The sequence below is a fragment of the Microtus oregoni genome, unplaced genomic scaffold, assembly GCF_018167655.1.
Source record: "Microtus oregoni isolate MIOR12 unplaced genomic scaffold, Mior012 000042F_ref0000377, whole genome shotgun sequence".
In the NCBI taxonomy this organism is placed as follows: Eukaryota; Metazoa; Chordata; class Mammalia; order Rodentia; family Cricetidae; genus Microtus; species Microtus oregoni.
The window spans coordinates 4,845,344-4,857,998 of NW_024543209.1; the positions used below are offsets into that span (position 1 = coordinate 4,845,344).

The window sequence follows — 12,655 nt, forward strand, 5'->3', positions numbered from 1 at the left end:
CGGGCCGCCGACCGGCGGGGCGAGGGTCCCGCGGCCACCGGAGCCCCGTGCCCGCGAGTGCCAGCCCTAGGCCGCCGAGGAAGCCGTCCGCGCGCGCACCCGGCCCGCCCCTCGCGCTGCGGCCCGCCCCTTCGCCTGGCGCCGCCCGCGCGCAGCGTCTCGCGCCGCTCGCCCGCCCGCCCGCCCGCCGGGAAACAGCCGCGAGAGCAGCGGCCGTCGCGGCCGCCCGCACCCTTCGCAGCCTCCCCGCTTCACCGCGTCGCCCCGGGCCGCGCGCCCACTCGCCCGCCAGCTTGTCCGCGTCCCTCGCCGTCTCATCCCGTCGCCCACGGGCCGCGCGCCCGTCAGCTCCGGGTTAACGCTCCGTCGCTCTCGCCTGCCTGCCCGCCCGCCCGCGGCCGGTCGCCTCAACCGCCGCGCTCCGCCGGGCCGCGCGGCCCGCCGCCTGCTTCCGGGGCGGGCGGACACTGGGCGCCTGGTGCCGGCGGCAGCAGCCACAGCGCCCCCGGGAAGCAGCAGGAAGAAGCAGGGACGAGTGGAGCCGCCGCAGACTGAGTCGCGGCCGGGATGTCCGGGCAGCCTCCGCCGCCACCGCCGCAACAGCAGCCGCCGCCGCCGCCGCCCGCCGCCGGGGCCCCGGGCTCTGGAGTCGCCCTACCCGCGCCCGCGGCCGCCAGCGCCGGCTCCTCTCCGGCCGGCTCGCCCGGCGGAGGTTTGGGGGCCGCGGCGGCCGCCCTGCTGCTCCATCCGCCGCCGCCGCCGCCCCCGGCCACCGCCGCGCCGCCGCCCCCCGCCTCGGCGGCCGCCCCCGCCAGCGCACCCCCCGGCCTGGCTGCGGGCCCCGGCTCGGCCTCAGGCATCCCGGCCCCGGGCCTGGCGGCGGGCAGCAGCGCCGCGGCCCCCTTCCCGCACGGCGACTCGGCCCTCAACGAGCAGGAGAAGGAACTGCAGCGGCGGCTGAAACGCCTCTACCCGGCCGTGGACGAGCAGGAGACGCCGTTGCCCCGGTCCTGGAGCCCGAAGGACAAGTTCAGCTATATCGGCCTCTCGCAGAACAACCTGCGGGTGCACTACAAAGGTACGGGGCGCGGGGTCCCGCGGAGAGATCCGACGGTGCGGGGCGAGGCTCTGGGCGAGGGAAGGTGAGAGTGGGTCCCCCAGGTGGGGAGGAGGTGGGATTCCTAGGCCGGGAGCTGGACGCTTGGAGGGGAATCCGGGATGACGGGACACCTCGCACCTTCCGATTTCCCCGAGATAAATCTACGGGCCGGAGTTGGGTTACATTGTTCTCCAGGTGGAGGGTCAGAGGCGGTCTCCTCTTACGCAGCGGGGGTGAGAGGTACGATTCCGAGGTACAGTTTCTAATTAAGGGAGCGCAGAGATACACAGGAAGGGGGAGGGAGGCGTGATCTGTGGCGGATTTGTCCCAAATTAGGCCAGAGATTGTCTAGGGGGACAAAAGGACAAGGGGCCCAAGTTGGCCATCATTGCACCTTATTGAAAGCAACCGGGAGGGTGAGAGGGAAACCTTAGGATTCGCTGTTTTCTTTGGGGAGCAGAAACCCGCCCCTCCGGGTGGGAAATGCCCTGTGTTTCCGGGTTGATGTTACATGAAGTTTTGTTGAAAACAAGGGTTTTCAAACATGTTATTTAGCATTCTGAAGAAAATTGGCTCCCATTTTGCACCTGCAGTTAGCAACCTAAGCACCTTAGGCTACTGCTCCCTCCTATCCCCACTTTTCCTTGGTTAAAACAAAGCTTCAAGCAAATCGGTTGTATAGGAAATTGTAAATGGCAGTAGGGGTTTTTTGAATTGTAGCTCAGATTGATGGCATGCGTCTAGTTTACTTGCGTGAAAGGGGTAAAAATAAATGCAGTGGTGTCAGTTTGGAAGCACATTCTGTGTTTCAGGCCCTAAACCTAAAAGCAGGAGCTTTTACATTCCGAGCAGGTTCTTTTTGATTGGCTCTGAAGGAAGGGTCTTCGGATCTTAGTGACAAGCATGTAAAAGGATATAAACAACCTTGCGATAAGATTCGGGAAGCATTCAGAACTGGGGTTTGATAAGAATCTTAATAAATCTGCTACTATTTAATTGGCGAGGAGTATGGCAGCAGAAATCTGCTGAATGATTTGGCTGTAAAGACTACACAAAGATAGGCCTTGTTGAACATTCCTTTTTATTCTTGCCATAGGTCCAAAAAAGTGCTTACTATTTCGAACGTTATGTTCCTTGATCTAAGTGACTGAAAATTTCAAAATACTGAAGGTTTTTTTTCCCCTTTTAGTTAGGACATTTTGTTGATTTCTTCCTGGATTATTACTTAATTTTGTTTTTAAATTTGTGTGAACAGTGAGTGCTATGTTACGAAGTGTTTACTTCTGTTTTGGCTGCCAGAATGCTTTTGTTAGATTTGACAAAACTTTATCATTTTAAATTTGTGGTTTATGGTCAGTAAAAAGCTTTTAAAAGTAGAGACTGTATGTAGGGGAGATTAGTGAACAAAGAATCATAGGTTTCCTGAGTCCTGGCAGGCACTGGCAATATTAGGTATGTTAAAAGAGAGCCTCAGTTTCTTCTGAGTGTTGTGGGAGTTGGGCTACATAGTCCCTAAGGAAATTTCCATGGTAGCTTAAGACTCACGATTATGGCTTTATTTAACATTATAACATGCCTTGATTAGTTGTATTTATTTCTTTCATGTAAAATTAATCATCTGGGCCAGAGACAAGTGTGTGTTTATGTGGTTGGGGTTTGACTATTATGGTACTGTTGTCGTAATTATTTTTTCCTGTTGGCCTTTTTATTACTTTCTGTTGTGTAACACGGAGATTCACTTTCTGGAAACATCTCTGTTTTATAAACATAAACCATTCATTCTGGAAGAGCAGATTTGTTGTCATATTTTCTCCCCGTTTTTATCTCCTCTTTGTTTCTCATTTCCCCATGTTACAAAGACAATGTCTCTTTTCTAAACCTTCAGCTAGTCTATTATTTTAAAGTCTGTGTGTTTTCTTTTGTTACTATTTTTCCTGTGTGTCTTTTGAGAGGAAACCAAGTATTCTAGGCAACTTTGACTTAGTAGCAAAAAGGAAGTGTTGTAGGTAGTGAATAATAAAACTTAAAAGTCACAAATAAGTATAGATGTGTTATGTAATGTATCCTTGTACTGCCTTGATTTTTTTTAAACACAAAATTGTTATTCTATTGGCATTTTTTTTGTATTACAGAATTTTAAAAGATTAATCATACTTGTTTTCCAAGAATGATGATCTTGATTTCTTTTTTTCTGAACAAATGTTTTCTAAGTCGGAATTGCTGATTATGGAAATAGTTTCTTTAGTGACCTAAAGATCCCATGTCAATAATGACTGATACCTAGATAAAATGAATTGAGTTGCAGAAGAGTCCCCGTGTGTGTAGAATAGTGTATGTTTTTTCTTTGTGTGTGTGTGTGTGTGGGGGTATGGGTGGGGTGCTCGGGTGCTCCATGGTGCACGTGTGGCTCTCACAGGACAAGTTTTAGGAGTAGGTTCTCTATTTCCACCATGTGGGTCCTAGGTTCCTGTCAATCAGATTTGTTGGCAGGAGTTTTTACCCACTGAGCCACCTTGCTGGCTTTATATGAAATTTTTTGAGGCTTTTTACTTAACAGTCACACATTTGTTATCGAGATGATCCTCTTATTTCAAAAATTGTTGATATTGACTGATTTTTAAGGTGACAGGTTTAGATGTAATTATAACTTTATTTTTAATAATTATTAAAGAAACATTTAATGAAAATTGGGTTCAGATAGCATGTGTGCTATTGCTATCAGGATGCTTTACAAAGACAAGTAGATCTGGAAAGTGGGAGCACCTGAAGGTTAGATTTTTTTTCAGTCACAAGTCAGGATTAAAAATGAATTTTCTGGGGCTGAAGAGATGGCTCAGCTGTTAAGAGCACTTGTTGAGCTTGCAGTGGACTCGGATTCAATTCCTAGCACCCACGTGGTGGCTCATAACCATCCATAAGTAACTACAGTTCCAAGGAATCTGATGCCCTCTTCTTACCTTTTTGGGCATCAGGAACACATACATGCATGCAGGCAAAACACTTTTACATATAAAGTAAAATAAATTTTTAAAAATTTAAAGAAAATTTAAATGTTTTTGCTGACTCCAAATTTTGTGATCTTTGTTTTATTCTTATGACTTCATTCCATTTGTGTGAGCATAATTTCACATTTCTAAGACAGCTGTGCTCAAAGGCACTTCCCTCTGGGGGAAAAGGTAGCGGAAATGCAATCATGCTTCAGAAAAGTTGGGACTCCTTGATACTCCTAATTTAAAATGCTTCATACAGACGCCAGAGAACTGAAACTTGAATTTGAGGAAGTGATGGAATAGTGAATTGTACCTTTTAATTGAAGCAGCTTTCAAATCTCTAAGTAGATACTATTTTTATGTGTGTAGGGTGTGGGGGTAGGGAGGTATGTATGCCTGAATGCATTTGCCTTGGTGTCCAGAAGAGGGCATTGGATCCCCTGGAGTTGGAGTGAGTTACTGGTAGTTGTGAGCCACCTGGTGTGGGTGCTAGGAACCAAACTTGGGTCCTAGGAAAGCATGAGATTCTCTTGAATTGCTGAACCAAGTCCCTGAAGTTATTAATTTTTATATAATTGCTTATAATTTTGTATTTTTATTTTTTTATTTATGTGTGTGCATGCAGGCTTGTGTGTGATTGTGTGTTGTGGACATGTACTTGTGAAGGTCTGAGGACAACTTCCAAAGTTTGTTCTCTTTCTGTCTTGTGGGAGCTGAGGGATTGAATTTAGATTGTGAGCAGCACTCCTGTTCACTGAGCCGTCTTGCTGACTTGTTTTCCTTAAATCTGAACAAATATTTTAACAAATGTTTGCTTAAAAGGACAAGGGCCTATTAAGGATTATAGGGTGCTGAGAAGATGGTAAAGTGCTTCCTATATAAGCATGAGAACCAGAGTTCAGATCCCTACTGCTCCCGAGAAAGCAGGGCCTATCATTGTATTTCTGAAACTCCTGGGGTGTGTGTAGGGGGAATATGGACACAGGTGTATCTTGGGGACTTATTAATCAGAGAACAGTCAGTTCCAGGATCAGTGAGAGATCATAAAATAAGAGTAAAAAGTGATTAAGGAAGGTAACTGTCATTCTCACAGGGCGATTTAAGAGATCTTTAAATCAAGGAATTTTACTGGGCGTGGTGGTCAACTCTTGTAATCTCAGAATATGTGAGAGTTAGAGGTAGGAGTTCTAGGCCAACCCAACCTTCATAGCAAGATATTGTATTAAAACAAAAAATCAAAGAATTAAAAACGAACTGAGTTTTCCCTGGGAATCTCTTTGCTAAGGTTTTGATAAATTGGCTGTGGTTGCATTTAATAATTATACTCAGAAAAAACTAGATAGCAGTAATGATAATTGAGCAGTTGCCATGGGGCAGAAAATTGTGGTTTGTGTGCATACCTTGTTTACTCATTCATTCTTTCATTTAAGCTTTCATTTCATTTCTACATGTTTACTTGGCACTGGTTTCTGGGCTTAAAGATGACTAAAATACTGTCTTTGACCTCACAGAAAGAACATAAAATGGAGTAGTAAGGAAATATTAGAGGATACTGTGGAAGACAGGAGCATCTAACTTAGACTGACCCTGGGAAGGGGTGCAGTGATTCTCAACCTTCCTAATGCTGTGACCCTTCAATATAAGTCTTCATGTTGTGTGTGGGGGGGTCCATCAAGCATAAACTTATTTCATTGCTATTTCGTAACTGTAACTGTGCTACTGTTAAGAATCATAATGTAAATACGCAGAGATACGCAGGATCTCTGACAAGAGACCCCTGTGAAAGGGTCATTCGAACCTCTGAGGTTGAAAAACCACTGAATTCGAGATTCAGTCATGAGTAGTTTCTTCGAGAAGTTAAGCTCAGTGGTAAAACTTAAAAAATGAGAGCAAAGGCTTAGAGACCTTATTCTGTGGGCGCTGGAGAATCGTCAGGTTTTAAACAGAAAGTGCCTGGGTCACATTGTTATTTTGTCAGACCTCACAGCTGATTGAAATATAGATCCAAATGTATAAGACAAAAAATTCAGTTTCTTTAGGAAACTGTTGCTTTAATGTCTTGATCAGTGGAAGGGGCAGAGAAGACCTATATATATATATATATATATATATACATACATACATATATATATATACATATATATATATATATGTATGTATGTATATAATGAGAGTTTAAAGGTAATAGAGATAGGAGGAATAATGGAGAAATCAAGGATACTGGAGAAAACCAAGGCCTAAGTCCTTGCTCTCATTTCTTCTAGCTCTGTTGAGATCTTAAAGTAAACCTTGAGTCAAATAGGTTGGAAGATGTTAGTGCTATCTCACAATATCTTTGGGGTAGGTGAAAATGGGAACATTTTGTTTGTTTCTGAAACAGGAGCTTCCTATGTAGACCAGGCTGGCCTGGAACTCACAGAGATCCACCTGCCTCTCATCCTTCTGAATACTGGGATTAAAGGTGTATGCCACCATACTAGGTTCCAGAAGTGGGAACTTGAATCTGAGATCTTAATGGAAACCAGGAGATGCTGAAAAGGGGAAAAAGCCCTAAAGAGGAGCAGACTCAAGGGTCTTTTTAGTCATCTCAGCAGTGGAAATCCACTGTAGTTGAGACCCAACTACAGCTGCAGATTTTGGATCTCCCCCATGGCCGGTTTATATTTCCTTCCCCATTTGAAGTCCTGGGGCCCTATGGTGTCTGCTGAGCTAATTCTTAGTTTATTGGATAGAGCTTTTCACGGGCTGTTGCTATATGAGCTGGTAGTCTTCAGATGGGGTGCTGGTTAGTTACCAGATGAGAAAGATTAGTTACCTTTCTCATTACTGTGACAAAATAACTGGCAGAAGTCCCATGGGGTAGGATTGACTTACTCTGTCCACTCTTGAGAGGGGAGGCAGTCCTCTACAGTGGGGAAGGCCAGGTATGGAGGGCTATTTGCTTACATCACTATGGATCGGGAAGTAGACTGCAGTTAGACTGAAGGAGAGCTGGGATGGCCTCTGTTCTGCCCCCAGCCACTCACTTTTTCCAGCTCAGTGGATGCCACCTCTTAAAGGTTCCACAGCTTTCCCAGATTGCTATAACAGTTGGGAGCCAATTTCAAACATATGTGCCCGTGAGGGACAGTGCCACTCAAACCCCTCACAGCTGTGTTGAGTTAGTTTGGATTGGGAGTAATTATAAAATGCAAGCTGAAGTAGCAACAGCATAGTCTGGGTCCTGTCTTCAAGGAAGGGTGTGTAAGTCACCTGAAGCTTGGGAAGAGAGAGGGCTCTCTGTTAGGACTATTTAAGGACTCATCTTGAGGTGGTAGTTGAAACTGAAAGTGTTGGAGTGTATGGAGTGAGAAAACCATGGCAGAGGCAGAACATGTACTGCATCCATCATTAAAAGGCAGGTGGGGGCCCAGGGAGAAACCATTCATTTCCAGGAACCTGAGTGGAAGGAGAGTAGTGTCATAGGACCTGAGCAGGGGGAATGAGAAAGGTGGAAAAGGCCCTAGTATGTGTATAGTGTAGTGTGTATGGAATAGGCCTGGACCATTTATTACTGAATTTGGAATAAGATCATTGTAGCCTTTGAGAGAGCGTTTTGGGTTTCATGATAAGAACAAAACCCAGGTGGCAGGGATTGAAACAATATGTGTGGAAGGGTCCAAGTAGAGAGGATACGGCACATAGAGCACACTTGAGAAAATTAAGGGGAAAAAGATCTGGTTTTTTTTGTTTGTTTTTTATTATTATTGTTTTGTTTTTTAAACCCTGTAGCTTTGGAGTCTGTCCTGGAACTTGCTCTTGTAGATCAGGTTGGCCTCAAACTCACAGAGATCTGCTTGCCTCTGCCTCCTGAGTGCTGTCTGTTTTTAATGACTGGTAGTTGGTTACATTTTAGCTGAGGGCTAGATTCTGATATCAGGATAGATGAAAATCCCACATAATCAAGACTTCTTAAAATCTGAAAGATCTGTTCGGAACAGTTGTATCGTTTCCAAGTCAGTCTTCATTTAGTTTGTGGGTAAAGCTGAAGCATGAGACTATGATTTTAATTCAAGGTTTGGTGTCTCAATAATTATAAAAATTTAATAAATAAAATTGATAACAGCAAGGCCTTTTCTATTACTTTGAAATAAAAAAATTATTCACTACCAGCCTTGATACAACACTGACAATGGTTTTTAACACAGAGGTACAGAACTTGGTGAGAAAAGTGTATACATTTTAGGGATATTGTGCTCTTAGAGGTTGAGGTGAAATTAAAAAGAAAATGGCTGAAAGTATTTAGCTTGCAGACTGATGGGGTCAAAGCTGGGAGGAGCGTGCAAAGCACAGGTGGGTGACTGGTCTTAGAGAGGAGAAAACCTTCTGTTCCTCCAGTAGTAATGGCATTCTTAAATTGGTGTGGACTTTGGAATAGCAGAAGGAGAGCTGACTGTTACCACATCTAATGGCCTCCCATTTTCTTCACAAAATAGGCTCCCTGAACTTACTCTGCCATGAATGAAGAAGATGTAGATGAGCCTTTTTGAATAATTGGAACAGGTTGAATGGAGGGAGATTTCTGAACATGTCGTTAGTAGCCCTGGGAAAGGCCAGGTGGTATTCTGCCTTTGCAATAGTGTTTGTTTGCCACCTGTTAGACGTCTCAGCAGAGGCTGACTGCTCGGGTGAACAGGGAAGGTGGACTGTGAGACCCATAAAAGGCCGTGGCTGTAACTTTCCTGGTTGGTGTGGTGGAAGGATAGTCTTAGGAAGAAAATCCAGGGTTTTTGAAGCCTTTGAAGAGATTCCCATGTAAGCTTGTCTTGGAAGGAGAGGAAGGAATGGAAAGAAAAACCCCAAGGAAAAATTCAGAGAATTAGATAAAGTTTAGAAGTGAGGTCCTCAGAAAGTGTTGTATAAGAAGACAATAGGCTTTTCTGCTTCAGTGCCACAAATGCGTTGCTGAGAAAACCCTATTTTCCACTCAACTGTGCTTAAAAATAACAGGATCCCGGGAGTTTGGGGCTGGCATAGTCACTTAAGAGTGTGAGCTTTGGGGCTGGAGAGATGGCTCAGCGGTTAAGGGCATTGCCTGCTCTTCCAAACGTCCTGAGTTCAATTCCCGGCAACCACATGGTGGCTGACAACCATCTGTAATGAGGTCTGGTGCCCTCTTCTGACCTGAAGGCATACATGTAGACATAATATTGTATATATAATAAATAAATTAAAAAAAAAAAGAGTGTGAGCTTTGGTAAGAGCCAGCAGAATGCAGAGCAGTGGCTGTCACACTCAGTGATCTACAATCCTGGTTCAGTCCCCACAACATTTGTGCCATTGTAGCAAGGGTCTAGAATGTGGGTCCAGGAGGGAGTAGGAAGCCCATGATAATCACAGATAAATGCTAGTATGTTAGCATCATATAGGAAAGAGGCATGTTATTGGGAGTGTGTGTAAAAACGAGGTTAGACCAAGTCAGAGAAGTTAGCTGGTGTTTGAGGCAGAAAAGATAGAGCTCATATCTAAAGAGTGAGGAAGAACTGGGCAGCCTAAGAGAAGACAAACTTTCCCTTACAGTTAGTGTCCAGATAAACTAGCTGTGTGACTAGAACAGGGCTAACAAGGCTGAGCAGTAAAAGAGGTGATGATGTATCCAGATGGCAAAGCTAACAAGGTTTGTAGCAAGTGTGTCTTATAAGCTAATGGGGGAGGTTTTGCGGGGAGTTTTTCAGTAGTATCTCTTAAGGGACCTACTATTTCCAGAAAGGTAGTTGGCTGGCTGCTTGTTGGAGAGTAGATGGGTGTGGCTTTATTCAACTTTCCATTTCAGTTAAATGGAATCATCAGATTGTTAGAATACAATCTAACAAGAGCTAATCTTGTTGACTTTAAAACTTCTAAGTAATATATCAGTTTTATTCTAGAGTTATAAATGTCTCGTTAACATTGAGGACTTTGAACTTACAAAGATTTAAACTTAGCAGGGTATATTGACATATGCCTTTAATCCCAGCACTTGAGGCAGAGGCAGGCAGATCTCTGAGTTTGTGTCTACATAGTGAGGTCCAAGACAGATAGCTGGAGCTACATAGTGAGAACCTGTCACACACACACCCCAAAAATAACCCAGTTTTAAAGTTTGGGGGATCAGCACAAAGGCTCAGTAGATAAAAGCACTTGCCAAGAAGCCTGAAGACCTGAGTGTGATTGTAACTGGAGGTTTCTCTCCCGCCCACCAGTTCCTGAATAACCACTCTGAGGCTTAATATTAATTACAAACTGTTTGACCTATTGACTCAAGCTTATTATTAACTAGCTCTTACGACTTAACCCATTACTATTATTCCATATTTTACCAAGAGGCTCGTTACTTGTTACCTCACATCTTGCTTCTCCGGTGGCTACCTGTGTCTCTCTTACTCTGCCTTCTTTTTCCCTTTATGTTTGCTTGGATTTCCTGCCTAGCTATATTCTCCCTTGCCACAGGCTAAAGCAGCTTCTTTATTAATGATAATAAAACATAATCATAGCATACAGAGGGGCATCTCACATAACTTGATCCCTGGAACTTACTCAAAAGTGGAAGGAAAGAACATACTCTGCAAAGTTGTCCTCTGATCCTCCATAGGTGCCCTGTGACTCTTCTGTATCCATATACGTGACATGTATCCATATACGTGACATGCCCATCCCTAAACATTTTTTAAGAAGATTGAAAGAAATCTTTTAAAGTGAGACTCATGAATCTGTACTCTTATAAAGAGTGAGGCATGCCTGTGGTCCTCATCTCTATCTCATCCCCCAGCAGGGATTGAATTTAGGACCTTCTTACATATGTTAGGCAGGCACTCGGTCACTGTCTCCCCAGCCTCCTTTTACATTTTGTTTTGATCTAGGATCTCACCAGGTAGACCAGGTTGACCTGGAATTCATTTTCTAGCCTGTGCAGACACTGAATGGAAATCCTTCTGCTTCAGTGGAATGATAAACTTGTGCTACTGGCCTTGGCTCCACCCACCCCCTCTTTTCTTTCTTAAAACTATAGACTTTAAAATAATAATAATCTTACATTTGATGAGCATAGCTAGAGGTAGGCCCTATGCATATGATATTACCAGCTTTGTCTAAGAGATGGTACTTTTTAAAAAGAAATTTATTTATGCTTTCTTTGTTTATCTCTTTATTTTCTATGCTGGGAATTGATACTAGGGCTTTGAGTATGCCAGGCATGTGCTCTATAAGCTGAGACACCCCAACACCTCCTGCATTTTATTTGTTTTAGTGGAACTGGGGATTGCCTAGGGCAGTGGCTTTCAACCCCTTTTTGATTGAACCTTTCACAGGGCTTGCAAATCAGATAGCTTGTGTATTAGATATTTGCATTATGATTTATAACTGTAGCCAAATTACAGTATGAAGTAACAATGAAATAATTTTGTGATTTTTGGGTCACCCCAACATGAGGAACTGTATTAAAGGGTCACAGCATTAGGAAGGTTGAGAACCACTGGCCTAGGCAAATGCTCCACCACTGAACTATACTCCCAAACCCCTGTAACTTTTAAATTTAATAATTTAATAATGTGAAAATTTAATTTTCACATTTACAGAACTTTTCTATAGTGTTTTAGAAAAGCATAATAAACAAAGGCTGTTTAACGATTTAAGATTGTGAAGAACTTATGGATATTTTAAATAATGAGAACATATGAGATTTTAATCTGCATGGATTTAATATAAATCTACCAATTTGGAACAAATCATATTATCTCTATAAAAGTTTAATTTTAAAAGAGGTGTTAGAAAATACCTGTTACAAATGTTGAATGAGAAAGTTGCATACAAACGCTTCTGTCTCTGCTAAAAGTTGTGTGCCTTTCAGTATTGGTCCTCAGTTTTAGTCTGCCTTGATGTAGGAAGAATAGATAAGGATAAGTGTGGAGGGATTCCCAGAATTCTCGGTGTCCTTAAATCTTTCATGTGGGGTCAGAGCTCTTGCTTGATCAAGCTTCTTGAATTTAAATTGCAGCACATATCCTGACTTGGAATTCTCAGTAACCAGTAGGGTTCTAAAATGGACATGGTTTATATAACTTTGTGTCCTTAGTTGTGAAATGAGGCTACCTAGTATTTCCTTCTTTGGATTGCTTTGAATATTGAATGAGTTACTAAAAACAGTTCACTCAAAACAGTGCTTTTCCTATAGTACTGGATTATTTCTTAAATCTATCTTGAAATTACTCCTAGAAGCTGTGGCTACCACCAGAAATTTTATTATTCATTGTTAGTATAAACTTTTTGGTAAATTAAAATAAGCTTAAGTCACTGCCAAAATTTACTATTTATTTAAAAAAACCCAACAATAAGATAATTGATTTAGAATTCCAGTCAGAGTCTTCATACTCCCACTAACCTGCTTTTAATCCAACTAATCTCCCTTTTATCACCACCATGCATGCGTGTGCTTGTGTGTGTGTGTGTGTATTTAATACAGTGAGTTTCATTAGAGTTGCTTACAGAGCTTGGATGATGGGTGATTTACAGGAACAAGAACAACTTCTTAGTAGCTACACCACTGAAGAAA

At 43.4% G+C, this 12,655-nt stretch overlaps 1 protein-coding gene across 1 annotated transcript in view; it reads left to right on the top strand.

The window, feature by feature from the left end:
• Positions 1–420: 420 nt before the first annotated feature.
• Ranbp9 (RAN binding protein 9) overlaps positions 421–12,655 on the top strand; it is an 82,599-nt gene continuing 70,364 nt past the window's right edge. The window contains exon 1 of the mRNA XM_041632619.1: positions 421–1,078. Coding sequence (XP_041488553.1) covers positions 568–1,078 — 511 coding nt within the window. The 5' untranslated portion in view covers positions 421–567. The remainder of the gene's footprint in view (positions 1,079–12,655) is intronic.